The sequence below is a fragment of the Tinamus guttatus genome, unplaced genomic scaffold (genome assembly GCF_059628265.1).
Source record: "Tinamus guttatus ecotype Peru unplaced genomic scaffold, ASM5962826v1 Tinamus_guttatus_pri_ptg000394l, whole genome shotgun sequence".
NCBI classification, from domain to species: Eukaryota; Metazoa; Chordata; class Aves; order Tinamiformes; family Tinamidae; genus Tinamus; species Tinamus guttatus.
In genome coordinates, this window is record NW_028288928.1 from 1,338,952 (window position 1) to 1,359,715 (window position 20,764).

At 36.7% G+C, this 20,764-nt stretch overlaps 1 protein-coding gene across 2 annotated transcripts in view; it reads right to left on the bottom strand.

The window, feature by feature from the left end:
• NAA16 (N-alpha-acetyltransferase 16, NatA auxiliary subunit) overlaps positions 1–20,764 on the bottom strand; it is a 66,345-nt gene that overhangs the window by 678 nt on the left and 44,903 nt on the right. For both annotated transcript variants that reach the window (XM_088530940.1, XM_088530939.1), the window contains 9 exons: positions 9,863–9,935; positions 9,454–9,623; positions 8,906–9,058; positions 7,343–7,471; positions 6,572–6,785; positions 4,227–4,420; positions 3,444–3,552; positions 2,807–2,905; positions 1,613–1,756 (listed from right to left, as the gene is read on the bottom strand). In XM_088530940.1, the coding sequence (XP_088387066.1) occupies positions 1,613–1,756; positions 2,807–2,905; positions 3,444–3,552; positions 4,227–4,420; positions 6,572–6,785; positions 7,343–7,471; positions 8,906–9,058; positions 9,454–9,623; positions 9,863–9,935 (1,285 nt within the window). The remainder of the gene's footprint in view (positions 1–1,612; positions 1,757–2,806; positions 2,906–3,443; positions 3,553–4,226; positions 4,421–6,571; positions 6,786–7,342; positions 7,472–8,905; positions 9,059–9,453; positions 9,624–9,862; positions 9,936–20,764) is intronic.

Sequence of the window (20,764 nt, forward strand, 5' to 3'; positions counted from 1 at the left end):
CTTATTATTTTAAATTAAGGTAATTAAAAGTCATTCTGTAGTTTCCTACTAGAGTAACACAAGAATCTGCTGCTGCAAAAGCAAAAAGGCTCACTTTACTGATGACATGGTCAAAACATTAAGGAAATAAATGTAAAGAGCATGTTGATTACTGAGCCCTTTAAACCAGCTAGCAAAATGAAATCCAGCCTACAAATCAGGAAGCCATTAAAAGACATTTTCCCAGAAGTGCTCTAAATTCTTTTGAAAAGTCCTGGAGTTAAGTGAACTCATCACTGAGATCCAATCGTGTATTAATTGACAGGCAGCGGGAACAAATGGGGACTAGAGTTTTAGTGAAAATCAGGAAGGAACTAACCCCAGAGCAAGGGGCTGTTACACACTTATGTCCCTCATCTCCACTGAATGTGAGCAGCCCCTGGTGTCACCAACATGGGTGCCACCACTGCCCATGGCTAGTTTGGGCTCTTCCCCAAAGCATTACAGATTTAACCAGTGTGAAGCCAAATTTCTAAGAATTTGAACAGCCTTAAACCTGTACAATTTCTACAACATAGTGTGCATTTTTCCATAGTAACACAGTATAGGAAGTTAGAACCTGGAAAACAGCCAGCCAGCTAAACGTCTAACTTTATTATGCTCGAGAAGATAACAAAAGAAACCAAGTAGAACACACCCGTAAGAATCAGGGAGCAACTACCTGCTGAGGTGTCTGTATCTGACTTGACCAATCCCCAATTTCAGAGGAAAGGGGCACAAGGATTTTTCATCCAGGTGCTGTCTTGGAGCAGCACACCTGGAATCTTTTTAACAGGTTTTGCCTGTTTGGGGTAGGAGATCTAAGCCTCTTCCAAGATAAACAATCCTTGGGAGCTAACTTTTCCTAGTAATTCTAGATGAAGCCCAGGTAGCTTTTACAAACCTTAGTGAGCTTTGTGCTACTGCAGGCAGTCTAAGTGACTGATAAATACAAAGCTTTTTTCTTGCTTCCCAGCTGTAGAGTGGCATTTTTTTCTACCACCTTCTCAGCTGACATAACTTTTATTCAATTCTAACTTCCTTTCAATCAATTCCAAGAGCTCTTCATAGCTCTTTTAAACAAGAAGCACAAGTGCATTTTATTTCCATTTTTCATTATTGTCTACAGAGTAGAAAACCAAAGATCAAGTAATAAGTTTGCCATTACATTTTTATTCATGCTATTGCTACATGACAAAGGCATGATCAGGAACAGAAACATCCCAGCTGATCAGGCAAAAGCATTGCTTATTATAACAAAAATCTTTTGTGTCAGAAGGGTTAAACATTTACAATTTATATTTTCTAATTATTTCAATACTGGAAGCTTCAACAGGAGGGAAGATGGTGCTTCTATAGTTGATTACTTGTAGTGATTTGGTAGTTTAATCATGCTTTTTGGAGTCAAGAGGTAGGTTCCTTATGCAGCTAATTAAAAATAATATTTTAACATGGTAAAAACATACAGAAAAAAGCAAATCAGCAGCTCTAGCTCATTCCAGTTTATGTATGATGTATGATTGTTAAGTGCAGAGAAGATACACATTTGAATCACTTAATCTAATTTTCAAGAGCATTAAAATATTAAACAAACCTGACAGCTGGTGCTGAATGGAGGTAGCATTGTGTTTGAGAAACTCTTCATTAAAACTTTCCAAGTTTTTATTAACAAAAATTTTCTGCATTTCTTGAGTTAGGACCTTGTTCACAATTTCAGGGAGGTTACTATGATCAGATACTAGAAGAGATAATTTAAGAAGGAGAGAAAAAAAGACATTTAAATGACATCAGAAAACAATGAAATAATCACTGCTAAAAAATACTTTTTTTCTGAGCTTGTATGCAGAAGCAAAAGTGAGAGTTCAAAGTAGGGTTAATGTCAACAAGTTTTGCTGTGTGGAATAACATCAAATTGATGTTTGATTCTGATTATATACACACACACATGAACAAAAAGAATATTATTCAAAAATATATATACCTACACAGAGGAAAAACATGCTGCTATTCAGAGTGATTTTATTTCAAAATCACCTATTTTGGAATGAAGTCAGCAAGAAATATACTGCCATCTTACTTTAACTCTGTCTCATGTGCCGATTTTATTATTTTCCTAAGAAAAATCTTGAAGGCTTTAAATCTAAACTGATTCATGTTACCAAATAAAGCAAAAGATTTGCTAATGCTTCCTCAGAGCACACAGGGTACTACATTTAAACAATTATAATCTTTAGAGTGCTTGCTCATTTTCTATGTAGTTTTTTTTCTATGTCACAACAATTAGTAACAAACTTCTAAAAGTCTAATTGCATTTAACATACAGGAGGACAAGCATTTATGGAATTACACTGGTTTAAGTCCTTAAATACAAACAGATGGAGATAAAGCAGTCATAGTAGCTGTCACACAGGTTTTGTTACCTAACACAAGTTCATAATGCATGCTTGGCTTCAGTCAGAATCTTTCTCCCATATCAGCCTTTCTTAAAACTTGTTAAAGCTCAAAGGAACTTAGAAACCCCTATTCCTCTGAAAATACAAAGTATGAACACTAGGAATTATCTACCACCTGCTGGATTAGTGGAGGAACATACATGGGACATTGCATAGCACACCCACTATTTTCTTAGTAAGTACCTAAAAAATCATATATTTTTACCTGTCTGCCTGTAAGCTTGTTTTTGAAGAGTATTTCTGCATTAAGTAACACCTAGTTATGTCCCTGAACATATTTCACTTTTCATATTCCTATATATACACACACACATACATATTACCTACAAACATACCAGCTTTAGAGAATTTAATCAAGCATTCGTGTAGCCACGGGTTATTGCTGTTGATAGCAAAAGCTCTTTTGACAGACTGTAGCATTAACAGAAACTTTCCTGTGAGAACGGAAAACAAAAATCATACTGAGAGACTAAGCATACATAACTACTTACAACTCTGTACTATTTTATTTAGCAAATCTAGCACAAACATTAGAAACATCAAGGCCTCCACAGAGCTGGAAAGATGCACTTTTACAATCCAAAATACTTAACGGAATTCTCTACTGCTCAAACTGTATAGCAACGCTGCATAAGTAACATTTTGTTTTTGTTGTTGTTGTTTTCCTAGATGCTTAAATCCACCCTAAAAGTAAATATTGCTTCCTACAGCATTTATTAGTACATATTACCAAATTGCTTTACCCTTAGTTTTTTTAAGTAACCTATTGGTGGCTTAACAAAAACAATCTGTCATTGTGAGTTTTCCCAAATACCCCCTCTATTAATGCTTGATATGATTCAAGTCTTTGCTTCAGTCAGCAAAGGAAGTATCCATTCAAAGCGTCAATTTTAAACTAAAGCTCTAAAATACAAGCTGCCTTGAAGAATTAAAAGTCTGTAGAGTGAAAAATAAAACTATGAAATACTTTACCTTTTCTAAAGTATATTTCAAATGCTAATAAATGTGTGTCTATGTTATCTCCAATAAGATTCTTAAGTGGTATAAGGAACTTAATTGCTTCCTCTAATGGATTTTCTACCTGTTTTAATAAAAACAAAGATAAAGTTAAGCCTAAAATAAATTTCAGAAAAACACACAGACTGAAGACAGTTTCCAATATGAAAACAATTTAAACCAGAGACTAAATGTGAACTGCTGATAGCTTTCTGAATTAAAGTGATTCAAAAAAAAATTATTTGAACACCCAGATCTGAAAACATTTTGTCAACTTCTCATCCTGAAAAAGGCAGCATCACTGGGAAATGTGGTACTGCTGTGTAATTTGATTAGCTATATTAAAATTCAGCATTTAGGAAACAATTAAATATGACCACTTGACAGCAAGCTTGACCTTCAGAAATTGTTCTGATAGAGAAAATAGAATTTGAAGAATTTCTTTGAGGACAGATTCTGTTCCTTTTTCCTTTTTTTACTACACATGAAAACCAACAGAGTAATTTGGGAAGGAATTAACTTTTGTTCAGTTTCTATTTTAATGAGCAAGCCTAGAATGTTCACAAATTTACAGTAACAATCTCATTATTAGTACAAAAATTGAATGATCTAGAAGAAAAATTGTGCTTTTCAGTATAAGTAGAAATAGACTTTTTGCATGCACAAATGATTTTGCAAGACTGATGAATTCCTTCCTGTACTACAGGTAATCTTATGGCAATGGCATGAGCTCAACATAAGGAATAACTCCATACTAACCCTTTCCAGTTTTTCAGGAACTAGCTCTTCCCTGGGTCCACTAGTTTCCTCCTCCTCTTCATCTCGCTTTTTCTTTTGATTCTTTTGTTGTCGTTCTCTTTCTGCATGTTTTCTTTCCTCTTCAAGTTTTGCTTTCTTTTGTGCTCTTCTTTGCTTGCTAAGCATTTTCTTCAGTTCTTTGGCTGAGAGATTTTCTACAGATTAAGGCAGCAAATAATCTATATTACTAGAGAACTGGTATTCCATTCCACAAAAAAAAAAAAAAAAAAAAAAAAAACTTAAACATGCAGATGCCACTATGCTCCTTCTCCTGGCATGAAAAATACATACTTTTACAGCAATTTCCTTTCCATTTTTTTTACACTTGCCAGACTACAGCACTGCATAATCCACTATTACTACTGGATTACTGTTTACACAACACTTTCTTGTGTATTTTTATTAATAAAGTTCTTATATAAGTCTCATCTATATGAAAGGTTAACTACTATGTTAAGTTAATATATCTATACAACAAGTTTTACCTGCGCAAAATAGAAAGTGGTTTTCTCAAAGATAATATTAAGTTCTCCATTCTAATAAGTAGAAACAGCATGACTAACTTACATTCTGTATTAAAGTGTATTATCTTTTATGAGGGTGCCTATGCAATCAATATACAGCCAAGTATACAGTACAGAACAACCTCTATTTTCTGCAGAGTCTAGGGCATAGCTAACTGGACACAATCAAAAACTGTGATATTGTTTGGGGAGGGAGGGAGCTAAAATATTCTACTATATAATAATAGGGCCATTATAAGAGAGGTTGGGTTGCTTGCTGTGTACAGATTTAGACCGTATAACACACAGATGACGAAAAGTGTTTAACAAGCAGTTGTGGGAAAAGTGAAACATGATTGAGCAGAATGAAACTTTCCTGCAAAACCATGTAAAAGCGGGGAACCTGCAGCCTCCTCATTCAGCCCCATCTCTCTCTTCCTTGCTGTCACATTGATCTGACTTGTTTTGCTGGATTAACACCAGTTTCTGCCAGTCTTTAGTGCTTCAGTGAGAACCTGAGCTGTGCCAATGATGCGGGCATGGAAGAGAAGAACGTGCTACTGGGGACTGACGCATCTTTTTGGAGCTATGATGGCATCACTTATCTCCACCAGGCCTGTGCTGGGGCCATCCAGTGTCCTGAGATAGGGAAGTGAGGAAAAGCAGACCCCTTCTTCACCCCAGCACCACAGTGCTGTGTTTCCCTATGGATAAATCTACCTAACCCCAGTTCAGAACACTTGAATAAGTGACATTACTTTTAAAGTTCTTCCTCTCCTAGGAAGAACTTTAATGGTCTTGTCACACACGTATCTTACATTACATACAAAAAAAAGTCTAAATGAAATTGAATAAGAGAATGCCAACTGTATCGTGCTGTGTATATGCATGTTTTTATATACCTACATACATGACAAATACAGAAATATTTATTATTTATCTCTGAAGGAAAGATAAGATTTCCCTGGTAACATTAAGGGTTTAGTGTAACTTGTTTTCCCCATGTCAACTCTCCTTCCCTTTACAAGTAGCCATATATGAATTTTGTCCCTTTTATCAACATTTTCTGAGTGTTGCAGTGATTGTATAACCTTAAATATGGCACCAGTGACAGCAACTAGGAAATGCAATTATTTAACTTAAAAGAAACAAAGAACCAACACATTTACAATGTTCTCAAACTTATACACTACGCAAGGGATTTTCTAAGAAATTACGCTTTACATTTAATACTAGTTTCACATGATTTCTCAAATGTATTAATCTTGCTAATATACACTTAACTTTAGGACTTAAATCACACAGATGTATGTGAAAATTATGAATTTTTATATGTGGAAAAAATAATAAATTGCTATGCAGTGCTCTTGCATTGCTGGATTATAGGTGAATTAAATACATTTGATCAAAACCCAATTCTTAAAACAACTCGGATTGCTTTCCCATGAATTACACCTATTGGGTTCGTAATTATTTTTTATGACACTTAACTATCTCTTGGTTAAATGAACCTTTGATAAATGGCTGTATTCAGCTGAACTCTTCCTCCTTAGATGCTGAAATGCCACGCTTTCCCAAGCGTTTCAACTAGGTTCATTCTTGCACTAGTTTTACAAGATGGTGAGACAAGAACAGTACAGGAAGGACATAACACGTTATCCATGATCTCTTTTCAGTTGCTAATCAAGCTGTAGAGAGCCAGAAAATGGAAAATCTTGTGTACAACCATTACTGATTCTACAGCACATAGCTATGTAAGTTTATATTTGTATCAAACATGAGCGTCGATTACGGTTTAGGTACCTGAATTCACTTCTTGTTCTTTACTTTCATTAGTAAGAGGATTATCATGTAGCTTCAAGTAGATTTCAATTGCTGAACGAGCAGCCTTGAAATAGAAGGTATGTTTCCTGAGCACATCTTCTAATCTCAAAAGGTCTACGTAGGCACGGAGAGTCATCTTTCTCATGCAGTACGTGTGGAAGTCAAATTGATCATCTGTTATTTCAAAAAAATGCTTTAAAGAAGAAAACAAATAAAAACGTCTTAGGCATTGCCCTGGCTTACTTCACCTCCATTTAATTAAAAATGGATAATAAAGTAACAACTGACAGTTATTTACAGACGATATTGAACAAGCATAGGAATATTCTGAAAATATTGATTGTCCAAGAGAGGCTGTAATCAGGGAAAAACACACCCAGGAAATTCTCCTTTTGTTCACAAAAACTAGAATATTATTAAAAGACACTTAAAAACACCAAAATGTGATTGTTCTGATAAAAACAATTGGCAAGACAGCCATACATAAAGTCCATGTACAAATTGTTTTTTAGACACAAGATGTGACATTTTACGCTCAATCTTTACTTCAAGTAACAATTTTACAAATAATAGCAAGGAGATCTAGTATACAGAATATTAAGACTACAGAATATTAAAACATTGATTTCTAGCCTATTTTAAAAATTATTATTATTCTGGAAATTTTCTATACGAAAAAAGTCACGCTGATCACATCAGCAAGTATGTTAATTAACATATAAGAAATATTGGAGGAAAATACCTACTTACCCTTTCTACTTCATGGCATTTTTTCAAGGCATCGCCATACTTCCCTAGCCTTTGATAGGCTGCAGCACATTCAGTCTGGAACCACATGCACTGCATCTCATTCAGGTTTTCCATAGCAGATGTCCCTTCCTGAAATAAGTGTCACTATCACTTTTTGTCATTACAATTTAGCAGCTTCTCCTTTCAGGTCTGACTACTAGTTTCAGTTGTAGGATTGTTTCCTCCTAACAGCCTACTTGGAATACAACACAAATCAGCTGAAAACTCCCAACTACTGAGAGCAGCACCTGTAAAGAGTCTTATGCTCCTGAAAACACACACAAGGAGATTTAAAACTCTTGATAAATTATTATCTGAACCGGGTAAGTCTCTCTCCTTTCTCTCTTTCAGTTAACTCGTGCTTATACAGGCAATGCTAGTTTTATAACTTGAAAGCAGAAAATACGGTTTTTGAAAATCGTAATATTTAGCTAACTTTTTTTCCCCTTTGTTAGAGAAGTTGCATCCACTAGCCTAAAAACCCCAAAAAACACTTATTGTTTTGTCCTGTAGCCTGAAAACTTGGTTTAGTCTTTTTTTTTTTTTTTAAGAACTTTTTACCTAGTCTAAATAACTAAAGTTAGAATTAAACTTTACATGGGAGGAGGACGTAAGAGGTGAAAGAGATACCTGTGATTTTTTTCTTTACAATTCCAATGTTCTAGATTAAGAACAATTAAATTGAAAGCCAAGTAAACATTATCAAGAATGCTGACCACTAGATGCTCGAAGCAGTTTTTAGTATTAGAGGGGAAAAAAAAAATGTTCCATATGCTTTTAATTTTTCATATAAATTGTTTAAGAAGGGATTTTTCCTATTTTACTGTAGGCACCTATGCTAAGGTTGTGTTTCTTGCTGTGGCAGTTCAGCCACACATGTTGAATTCCAGTAGTTAAATTTTCAAGGTTTTCTTCTAATAACCAGAAAGCTCTAATTCACTTTTATGTGTTTCTCACTTGAAATAAAGAAGAATTAGGGAGTTCAATCTACGCATGTGCATCAGGAAATCTCACCAACTAGCTGTCTTCATATTTAGTTACATAAATATTATGGAATCATGAGCTATCTAAAGTTTGTTCAAAGTCAAAATGATTATATAAAGTGCTTATCCTGCACTGTAAGAATTGATTTTCTTCATGAAATTTTATTCTAGAGCACTAAAGAACGAAATGCTCCAGGCCAAGTTACATGTATGTTGAAGTTAAATCATAACAGATATATAGCTTCCACATTCCTGTGCTGTTAGCTCAGGCTGGAAAACAGCAGGCTTTGCACAGTATCTATGAGACATGTTTCTAGAGAGGTACTTAAAATTACGGCACTGCAAAAATATTTCTGGAAAAGCAATTTTGTACAACTATTCAATATTTACTGGGTCTCTACATATAGTTACTATCAGATGCAAGTTATGATAAGCATTTCTTAGCAATGCACATTTTTTTTACATAGATAAAATTAGAAAAGTAAAAAATAGAGCATCAGAGGTAAACAAAGGAATTCTTTTCATTAGCAATCTACCTTACCCTAGTGAATTTAGAACACATCTCCTCTGCATCTTTCACCATATTTGCCCGCAGCATGTATTTTGCACATTTAGAATTGATAAATCTGTCTGCAGTATCCAAAGACTGTGCTTCATCCATCCATTTGGCAGCTTCCTTGAGATTACCTACATGCTATTTGAGAGAATGCGAAGAGTTAACTTTTGGTATAAACCTGATTTTGACTTCAACACTGAAATCTACAGTTAGTGGTATTTCTCCACTAAAAACATAACAAAACTGCTGTACTTTTATTTCTCTCTCCTTCTCAACACCCTCCAAGGATTTTTTCAAAATAACCATTTGCCACAAGTTGTGACTTTCTCTGCAAAATCTAACAAAACAAAAGGGTTTCCATTTTCTTGCTAACAAAAAAGTGCACATAAAAAATCCCACGCCAGACCAATGCCCACAATCCTTGCAGAGTAAAAAAATAACTATCCACACATTCACACTAGTTTAATATAATTTAATAGGATCTTTTTTAAAAAAAAAAATATTTACTCCAAAAGTCTAAGTGAGCTTTTTACCTTGTAAATTTTTGCTTTTAAATAGAACAGTTCTATTAATGTTGGAGTGCTTGCAATTGCAGCATTAATGTAATCCAAAGCCAAAGAACACTGGCCAAGTTTGTCAAAGTGCTGCGCGAGGAAATACCGAACCCAAAGCAGTGTCGTTGGGGGCTCTTTTTCTCCATTTTCTGCAACAAAGCACAAAATTACAGTAACCTGTAAGGCTGAAGACGTCATTGGAAAAACATAGACAAAGAAAGCACGGGAAAAATTTATCAAGTATTTGCAGTTATGTAGTCACTTACCAAAAGCTGTAATGGTTATTTTCTTGCAAAAAAAACAGCAGCACTCCAACAATTACTGCTAACTGCTTTAAAACAGTATTAGTATCCATAGTACAAATTAACATAAGTTTATAGAAACTTACCACATGAACTAAAAAGGTCACAGGTTTTCAAGGAGGCTTCATAACCAGTAACAAGTTCTTGGATTGTAGAAACCTACATATAAAAAAAAGTATCAACTTAAAATATTTGCCATAAAAAGTATCAACTTAAAGTAGTTATCATTGTATATAGATAAATTAAAAAAATATATCACTAAAATATTGGACAAATTTAAGAATAGTAAAATAGTTGCTTTAGAGCAATAATTGAGGTATACGCATATAGTTCACTTTTCACAAGCTAGCTTTGATCTCCTATTTAAATGATACAGGAGGAAAACAAGTATCACTATTTTCAGCAATAAGCTGTTAAAAATTAAGTGCATTTGATCAGTAACCTTCAAAACCTGTATGTACTGGAGGGAGGCTGGGGGAGGGAGAAGAGGGAAGGTGGGCCTTTTTCTTCCTCCAAAGATATTTTCTTTTTACGAATTAAAGCAATTAATAAAGATGTCAGAGAAGACTAAGCATAAACTTCTCATAAATAATATAACATAGAAAAGACTTATCAGCCAGCCAGAAAAACAGATGAACACTACTACAGAAAAATTTTATGTTGTTGAGAAGGTATTGCTAGCTAGAATACTGGGTGCATCCTCTTACATTACAAAATAAGAGGAAACAAACACACTTGACTGATTTAAGGCTAATACTTTCTGAAATTAGACCTTGTAAATGATCTCACTTGGAGATCACTGCAAGATGGAAGACCCAAAATTCAGTTTTGAACACACATCGTACAAGTTTGACATGAACAATAGGAATGTTGGTATCTGTGCACTGTATAGCAATGAACTGTTCCAGTTCATCATTTCACATATGCCTGCCAAGTCTAGCAAGTAACCTGCTTCTCAAGGAAACCAGAAGAGAACTAAAAAGAAATTTATGATACATGTTTGCATATATACATACATATATATACTTAAGTTGCTGGAGGGACTTAAAGTGAGATCTTGGTGCAAGCATAGGAATGACTACATTCACCTACTAGTTTTTTTTTTTTTTTTTTAAAAAAACTAACTATAGATTTCACCTAAAGCTTCAAAAGAAAACACGAGCCTATGTGGAAAGAAAAAGTTAGTTGCAAGAATAAATCCATAAATATTGGGGAGAGTCAGCAAAATTAGAAAAAAAAAAGGTAGGATTTGATAAAGCATGCAACACCGCTTAAAGATACATTTCTTATGGGCAGAAAATAAACCATTCCGTTTCCAATCTGACAGGTACTACTTCATTTAACCTAATTCCACGACGGACAAGAAATGTGGAATGTTTGTTGCAAAGAGCAGAGAAGTTGACTTGTTCCAGTCTCATATAGCCAGCACAGATGTCTCAAGAGTGTAATAAAATTTATAGACAGACATGCTCATTCTGGACAGCTCTGGGTAATCATTAGGAATACTAATTGAAAAACCTCTCATCAAGTATATAAAAGTATTACTAGACTTCAAGTAATTTCCTAACAATAAGGAATTGTTAAGATGACAGGAATAAACAGACACCTGGCAAGTAACTAGACTGCTTCTCTCTGGCCTCACAGATTTGCTAAAAGAAGCCTTCAACATCCTCATAAAAATCCTTGAGAAGTTTTTCCTCTAAAATGAATTCAAGCACTGAAGCACTCCTCTCTTCAGAAAGCAGCCTTGCAGCACATACATATAACAGGAGCAGCTGTATCTCCTTGCTGCTTTCCCCTACAGCTCCACAGCACACCCAAACTTACCCTCCTCTGGCTGCTAACAAACCCACACTGCTGCTGCAGTCAGCCAGCTTTGCTAGACTGAAAACAAACCACAGGGAAACGGGAAAGAAAAAAGCCCCCCACTTCATTTCTCACAAAGCAAACCCTGAGCACCAGCGCCAGGTGCTGCACAACGGAAGAACCGCGCGCGTTCAGACGGGCAAGGGCCCCGCGGCCACCGAGGGCAAGGCCTTCCACCCCCGGGGCCCTCGTGGTGGCCCCTGCAGCGGGTCAGGGCTGCGAGTGGTTCGGTGCCCTGCTCCACGCCGCTGTGCAGACACCCACTCCCAGCATACGGGGGAGACAGGCAATGAGCTGAGCTAGGCCAGGGAGGCAGTGGGAAAACTGCTCTGGCTTGCAGGTCACAGAATCACAGGGTGGTTGAGGTTCGAAGGGACCTGTAGAGATCATCTAGTCCAACCCCCCTGCTCCAGCAGGGACACCTAGAGCACGTGGCACAGGGTGGCATCCAGGCGGGTTTGGAAGATCTCCAGAGAAGGAGACTCCACAACCTCCCTGGGCAGCCTGTTCCAGGGCTCTTAGAGCAACAACAAAACCAAATCCCCTAAATATCACGTGGCTGATGAGAAATCGCAGCACGCTTTAAAAGCTGTTAAGTGTTCCCAAATTCAGACCTTTGCACCAGTTCGGGCTTCTACAACCTAAGCAAGGAGACTGGAATTGCCATTCTGAAAATCAGTTTGAACATCAGTCGAATGTACTTGGGAAATACTGCAAGTATTCAGTGAAAGCAACAACTACAAAAATGTAAATTAGCTGATAAAATTTCGTAAGTTTTTTTTCCCCTTTTTTATTCTGATGTTGTTTGCTTCAGTCTCTGGCTAGTAAATTAGGAAAATAATTCCATGGTGACATGCCACTTCAGGCTAGGACAAATACTTAACTGCCCTTAGCTACTCTAATATCTGTGTTCAAATTATCTACAACTAAGCAGTAAAAACTGCCTCTTGGATTTCTCATCTCTAATCTGTATTCTACCATTATCATCTTAAAGGCAATAAAATTTCTGTATTTCTAAAAACACTACAGAATTCTTCGTGATCATTTTAAAAATTCTGAATTTAGAACAAATAACGTCAAACTGAAGTATCTGGAAATAATACTATAATACTGACCAAGAGTTATTTTAAATGGTACTATTCTAGGGAAAAAAAGAAAAAAGTTTTAGTCATTTCATTGCCACCTATCTTAAAAAAGCTGAGAGTATTACAAAAGCATAATAAAAGTAATAAATACATCTCAGGTTTTGCTATGACAAGTAGGGAGTCAATTCGAATGCCAGCAAATACCACAGACTATGCATACATTAGCGGTGGAAACATCTCTTTACTTATTCCCATCTCATTTAAAAAAAAAGACAACAAAAAAACCCAAACCTTTTCATAGGTCACTATCTACAGCTTTAATTACATTAGAGAAGAAAAACGAGCTAAGAAGCATGAACTCAAATATGGAAGGACCTAGCTCTCCCATTGACACAATGATTCAACTTTCACTCCTCCACAGTGTGTAAACTATTGTCCATGCATTGCTCCCTCCAATTTTCATATTAAGATTAAAGTTTCATGTGCTCATAAACCAATACCGGTTCTTGACAGTTGTATAATGCATCTTACACACCATCCTAATTGAATGAAAAAACACTCACAAAAGCTAGAACACTCCTGAGTCCATTCCTTTGCAAATTATTTTTGTTGCAAAGATCGTTTCATATCTGAGTTACATCTTCAGATGAGTATCTGAGAAAAACTGACACTGGCATAGCTGTTATACGTATGCTACCGTGTGCATATATACCCACACCTTAGCTTACTGTAAGCAAAAACACACACACGCACTTCAGCCTCAAATCTGGACCTGGTTTTGTGAGCTCCACTCTTACTTGTCAGCTCAATAAGCAAAGGTTATTGCATCCTCTTGTCTAAGGGACAACATAAGAAAAACTGTTTCCTTGATGCATGGTTGATGGTTAGAATTCTTTTACTGTCAATCACAGCTATTTCTGTGGCATATATGGACCAGTCATTAATGGAAAACATTACAGCATTTATTAAACAACTGTCACACAACTCTTCCATAAAATAGACAAAGAGCAGAACATATGAACAAAAGAACAAACAATATGAGGATGGAAATTGGCATGTTAGGGCTACAGCAGCCTAACTGCAAGTTTCAGACTTCATTCTGTGTAGGATGTAAGTTGACAAAGAAAGAAAGAAAGAGAAAAGCAGTAAGGAAATTAAGAGGAAACACACGTGTAAGGAAAAATATTTAGTGGAAAAAGATTAGTTGAATTAAAGAATCCACCAGCACAGACCAAGGATTCCATTTTTTTTTTTTTTTAAGAAATAGCTCAAATTCTGTGTTCATTACTCTGAATGATTAATTATTACATTAGAAGGAACCTCTGGAAATCATGCAGTTCAACCAGCCTATCCAAACAGTCACCTAGAATATGTTTCTAAGGATTGTGGCCAGATGGCTTCTGAACATGTCCAAGAAAGGAAACTCCGTAACCTCTCCAGACAACCTGTTCTAGTACTCAGTGACCTTCACAGTAAAGTTTTTCCTCATGTTCAGAGGGAAGTTCACGTGCTTCCATCTGTGCCAATTTCTTCCTGTCCTATCACTGGGCACCACCGAGAAGAGCCTGGCCTCATCCTCTCGACACTCTCCCTTCAGATAGTTACACATTGACCAAGATTCCCTCTCAGCCTTGTGTTCCCCAGGCTGAACAGGCCCTGGAGCCTCTCTCAGCCTTTCCCCATAGGAGAGATGCTCCAGGATCCCAGAACTGGATACGGCACTCCAGGCATGGCCTCACCAAGGTTGACTGGAGAGGCAGGATCACCTCCCTCAAGATGATCCTTGAGGTATATATTTTATTGCTTCAGTAGTTGGGCAAAATATTTAACAGGCTTTTGTTTCAACAGCAACATTCCAAAGAATAATACTGTACTCCCTTTTTCACCACCGCAACTGTAAGAAAAGGAACTTAATTCAATCTCAATATGAATGGTGGTCAGAACTAAGCAACTTTTAATAGCCTACTCTTGCTTTTTAATTTAAGCCTGTTTATCAGCCACAGCAATTGCAAATCAGTACGAAACAATTAATGTTTTCATTACACAGACTAAAAGATATTGCAGTCGGTTACTGAAGCAATCCGCGTTATTTAGCACAGGTCTGAGCCACTGCCTTCTGATTTCCCAAGACCCAGTTAGTGTTATCCACACCCCTCTCAAAGGCAAACCACTAGAAAGAAAACTTCAGTACTGCTCCAGGGATGCAAAAGTTTCAAGGTACATCCATCAAAATGCCCGCGTGACAAAATATGCTACTGACTTTCATATAAGGATACAAAGGCCTTTTTTTTATTATTATTAAGAAGGTTTGTACATATTATAGCTACGCTTTTGTGTAAAAATCTTCAGACAAGCCCCAGAAATATTTTTGAAAGGCATGTTTTGTTTCATTAAAAAAAAAAAAAAATCACCATTACCATAGTAAAGAGCTTTATTAATACAGGATTAATTTGTATTTGCACAAATTAAACAGCATTTCAACATCTCCATGAAAAAAAGGGACTACACAAAACAGTATGGAAGAGTAAAAACAGAACAGACAAACACAGTTATGCCACTTGACAAATACATGTTGCATGACATTTTAATCACTAAAATGGTCCATAAACATCATGCATTAAGTGGATATGTTCCAGGTATTAATGCACAGCAAAAGAATGACAGTTCTGAAAGTGACTGTAACTCATTCCTTACAGAAAGTCTAATAATCACAAACACTGGACTCTGTAGAAGTATTTTGCATATTTTAAGAAAACTAAAATTTGTTAATGAATAGCTATTCACAGTTCTGTACCACATGCATTAACTTTTATTAAAAAAATTGTTCACAGTGGAAACTTTTTAAGACTTGAAGTACTACACAAGATGTCAAAGTTTTCTGCAACCTTTGCTTTTAAAATACAGTTAAGTGACAGTACAGAAATCTACCCATGCAGACTTGCATAGCACTACCACTGCTTACCACAACCAATGAAGCAGTTTTCCCTTGCAGCATCAAGGAAGTGAGCTTCTCTTGAACTAGGTGACTACTTATTGGAAAAAGACTCCTGAACACCCAAAAATTCCATCTTAATGGGCAAAAGAAATATGCCTCAAAACTAAATAAATCAATCCTTTTGTTTCTATCTCAAAGTATAGTTCAACTTTGCCAGTAATTTCCACTACCAATGTAGTAAAAGCTGGTGGTTTTTTGAAAAACAGTTTCAGGTTCCCTGAATAAAAACATCTCTTATTTAGAAAACTAAACAGAGCTGCAGTTTGAAACACCATGTTTCCAGCAGAGTGGAAGCAATGACAACCAGATTCTTTTTTTAATCCTTTGATAATATCTAGGTGAGAATTTGAAAAAACAAGTGCACTTAAAGCGTCCAGGAACCATTTGCAACTTGCTAGTTGCAGAGTTCACAAAAGAAAACTACTGTAGCAGAACCTCAGAAGTCATCATGTTCATAATGTCCATCATAGAAAAGATGGATAGATACAGAATAGACAGCAACTGGAATGACAGCAACCATCAGTCTCAGTGGCAGTAGCAACAAGGCGTTTGCCCTGGGCCATAGAAAAACCGTGTTGTCATTAGCAGATAGGATCCCTGTGACCAATTTATTAGGAATATCATTCACTAGAGAGAAACAAGTATCTAGTATATACCCTGAAGAAATGCTCTAAATTCCTTGCTGGAAATTGATTTAAAAAGATAAAAAATGCCCATAAAAGCACTGTGCCAATAGCTGGAGTCTAGCGCAACTTTACAAACTGTCAACAAAGAAGGTGCCAAAAGAGGCAATACCAATGGTCCCTGTAGAATATGTCTGAATTTGGTCCCAAAGTTAATACAGGAAAAAGGCAGCAGCTCCAGCTCAGATTTCTGGAAGAGAACAGGCCTTTTTAGCAGTCTAATTACTGCTTGTGCCTCATCTGCACCATAGAGATATAGGCAGTACCAAAACACGCCTTCTGAGGTGGGACAAAAACCTCTATTGCCTCTATTACCAGTCTGTGCATGAGATAGTGGTATTTACACACATGTATACACGTATGCACAACCAACCACCCAACAGTGTAGGGCTGAAAACTTCAGGAGCTGAGCCCTGAAGAAACCAAGGGGAACAACAAAGATGGTTTGAGCTTCCTCTCAGTGCCACATTAAATGACAGCTTCTCTGGAGACAGTGTGGAGCTAAAAAAACCCTCTGATACAATGCTGATGCAAACAAGAACATCTTCCAAAATAGTTGTTTCCTGACAGATTTTTTTTGCTCTGCTTACAGAGACACCTTCACAGCTTGCCTTTCAGGGCTTCCACAGTTGTTCATGTTGGCTAAGAGGTGGGCATACAGCTAGGCAAGCAGCTTGGTGTCTCTTGCTACGGTTCCTCAGGGGCACTGTGCACGAGGATCCTGCTTTCGGAGCCAGTCAGGCCCTTGCCCAAGACTTAATACTGCAACTTGAAGTCTCCATCTCTACCAATACAGAGACTTAGATTTGAACCCTCGGTTCTGAAAGCTACTTATGGAGATTTTTCAAGGTAACAAAAGCACACTGATTATTGTAAATCTTCTAGCATAGCCTTACTAAATAATGGTATTTCATTCTAAGGGATTGAACTTAAGTTTCTAGGTGAAAATACTGAGGGGGGTATTTTCAAGGAAACAAACTGCCAATGGATTCAAAAAATAAGTTTTAAAAAGCAATGTTCCCGCGGCATTTCAAAAATGGCCCACTTTGCTGCTTGCAAATACAAGATAACAACAGTCCAGGCTTGTCAGTATAAAAAGGAAGGGAGGAAGAGGATCTGCAAGTACTTCAACAATTCCAATCTTATTCAAGAAAGTGGTATTTTAATGCAACAAGTTTCCTTAGTGTCACTTGAAAAGCTTCGTCTCCACAGCTTATTGTGTAACTGATACAGTGTAATACCCCCAAGTGAGGTGCAAATCATAGAACAAGCCCATAAAAAGAAGCTATTTAAGTAAATAACTCCCACTGGAAAAAAAATACTTGGCCTCCTATAGAGACGATTTCCCTAGCTTATGTTTTAGCATATGCTGAACATTGAGTGCAATAAAAATAATCAACTAAGAACTATTTTACAAGCTCATACTGTGAAGGCAGAAATGGGATAATAAGAACAAATTGTCCCTTTCCTTAATACAGACCTCCTCAATTTTCTAAGGAATCTTAGGCATATATAAGCTCTAAATTCACTCTGTAAGAGCAGTTTTGCTGTTTATTTTGCATAAGTCACAAAGAAAATGTTGTTTTGAAACTAATAGTTCAAACGCCGAAGTAGCTTGATTTATAAAACGATCAAGTGGCCACGAATAGTCAACTTCTGCTTCCTTAAGAAAAAGGCTGTAAACATGTGCTCACACATACACAGGGTAAGGGGACAACATCTGCTACTACCTCTGAAACACATACCTAAAAGGAAATTTCATAGCCATTTTAGGCTATGTTAATTGCCAAGAAATATCAGTGAGTGTTTCAGGTGGATCCATTTCTTGATCTGGCCTCCTAAGCAGTTGCACAAAAGCCCTCACCAGCTTTCAGCAGGCAGCTGGTGTTCAGTCAGCCTCAAGGGGCCACAGAAGCACCTTCTCGCAACGCTTCTTGCAAGAAGTTCTTGCAACTTGTCAGCTTGTTCCAACCAACGACACGACTTTCCTATGTACCCCTCAGACTCTAATCCAACAGTGTATTTTTGGTTAGTGACCAGCTCCAGCATTCCTTTACTCCTGTCCGTGTTTCACAAGTGTCAGACAAAGTAGCCTCCAAATATCCATGCATTTAGAGCTGTCCTTCACTGTACACAAAGTTGAGAAGAGTTTTTATTGTATCTCATTCTTTCTGAGTATCTACAAGAGCCTCATTAGTTCTTTGTATTTTCTTTTACAATACTTTCTTATAACCAAACCCTTTGATAAGTGATTCCTAATCAGTACACCCGATAGTCAGACAGCTTCAGTATTTTTAATTAATTAAAAACAAGCTAGAACACTCCTTTTCCCTTAAATTAGGTTTGAAGATGTCTTATGTGCATCATTGACAAAAAAACTACATATCTTCCTAAACACTACAGTTCTACATATTTTGTATACTTGCTCAGCTAAGACATTTTTTTTTCTCTCCAAGGCATACTATCCATAAGTATAATATGCTACTAATACTGTAAATTTTCTAGTTTAAGAGCATTGCAATTGCTTGCATTTTGTGTATACACAAAAAGTGTTGCAATTTAGACTGAACCATGCAACACCGGAGTCGCGTGTGAATGCATGATCCGTGTTTTGTCTCGAGTGCTGGCACTGCAAATTACTTCGTCCTGCACGTAAGAGGGCTTGCATGTGGGAATACAGGAAAAACAGCCCTGTATACCAGCTCTCTGAAGAACTGGCTACTCAAGCAGAAGGACAACTAATTCAAAAAGAACAATCTCCACTATTCAAGGACACTTCAAAGAAAATGTATATTGGCTACAACAAATGCAGTGCCTATACTAAAGCTACCAAATACTTGGACGTATGAACACTGTATCATTTTAGCAAAAATTAAACAAGTTGGCTATCATTTTAGAATCAATTTCTTGTACCTGCTATAAATTTTTTGAAGCGAAACCCAGTTTAAGTTACATAATTTAGGAAACTTTTGGGAGAGGAACCATGGATTAATCAGGACAACTACTATGGTCAGAACAGAGACCTACTTACCCCATGAAAATTAGCCCTTAGCAGTTAAGCTGTAAAATGTACCACACACACAGACACATACACAAAACAGAAGATCAGGGACCACACAAAAATCAAGCCTTTAACAGTGTTAAGTTTCATCTGTTTTTATGTTTCTAACCACTGATTTTTCACTGCATTTTCAAAGGAAGTTATGCAACTTCCTTTGCTTGCAACTTATATTGATAAGGGTCTACACTGAAATCTATGCATAATTTGAAAGAGACTGCCCAGTTACCTGCTATCTCTTAAGTATTTGAAATGAAGCCTATAAAAAGTACCCAGGCCTGCCAACTGTTTAAAAGCACTAGCCCTCTTCCTTCTAGAATTTATTTAATGGATAAACAGGCCACAACTGGGGTATTACTTTCCCAGACACACTACTAAAGTGATGACAGAGCCTTAGGAGATAGATTCCTACAGTTGTAAAGTGATCCTAGGAGATACAGTCATCCTTAGGCCATACAGAGGCCTAAGGATCTGAAGCAGTCACTGAATTCATGCCACCCCAAATTAATCAACACTTAAGAGCAAACTGCAAATAGTTATTTGATAAGGTAATATGGCAAATTTTATTGATACAATGAATTGTAAGGAGGGAAAAGCAATGCTTCAAAGCCAGAGAGGACTAGCTGGCTGAGCAAGTTTCTCTTCTAATGCCTGTGAGGTCTCTGACGTACACTAAAGGGAAGAGGTTGAAAGGCACAAATCAAGGAATAGTTCAAAAGTGCATGCAGAAAATCAAGTTCCCCAACAACTTTACATAAAATGTTTCATTATGGCTTATTTTTTACTAAGGAGGCACTGCCACATATAACATACACCAGACATCAGTGAATGAAAGAAACAAGAGGAGGTTACATGAAGTTACTAGTACCCACAGAACAATTCATATTCATTTTTAGATTGCCATAAAACATCCAGAAACAGATTTTCCAAAATGCTGAGCATTCTACGTCACCTGAGCTCAACCAAATCTACTGAAGGTCAACAGCTCCAAAGCCATAGCCCCTGGGTTATATAAGCAGTGCCAGCAAAAATTGGCTTTGGCATCTTACTACCTGTTTTAAATGTGTGAAACGTGCATAACGTTTTCTCCTATCTTTATTAAACTGTGTTATGATTACTGTCTTGTAAGATGTGACATGAACCACAAAGAACATACAAGGAAACTATGAAACAAACTAGATTTGGATAAGACGATAGTACAAAATCACAACGTTTAGGTTGGAAAACAGAAGTCAATGAAAGACATCAAATAAGAAATATCCACTTGAAGAGATTAACTAGAGACCTTCTGCAACACACAC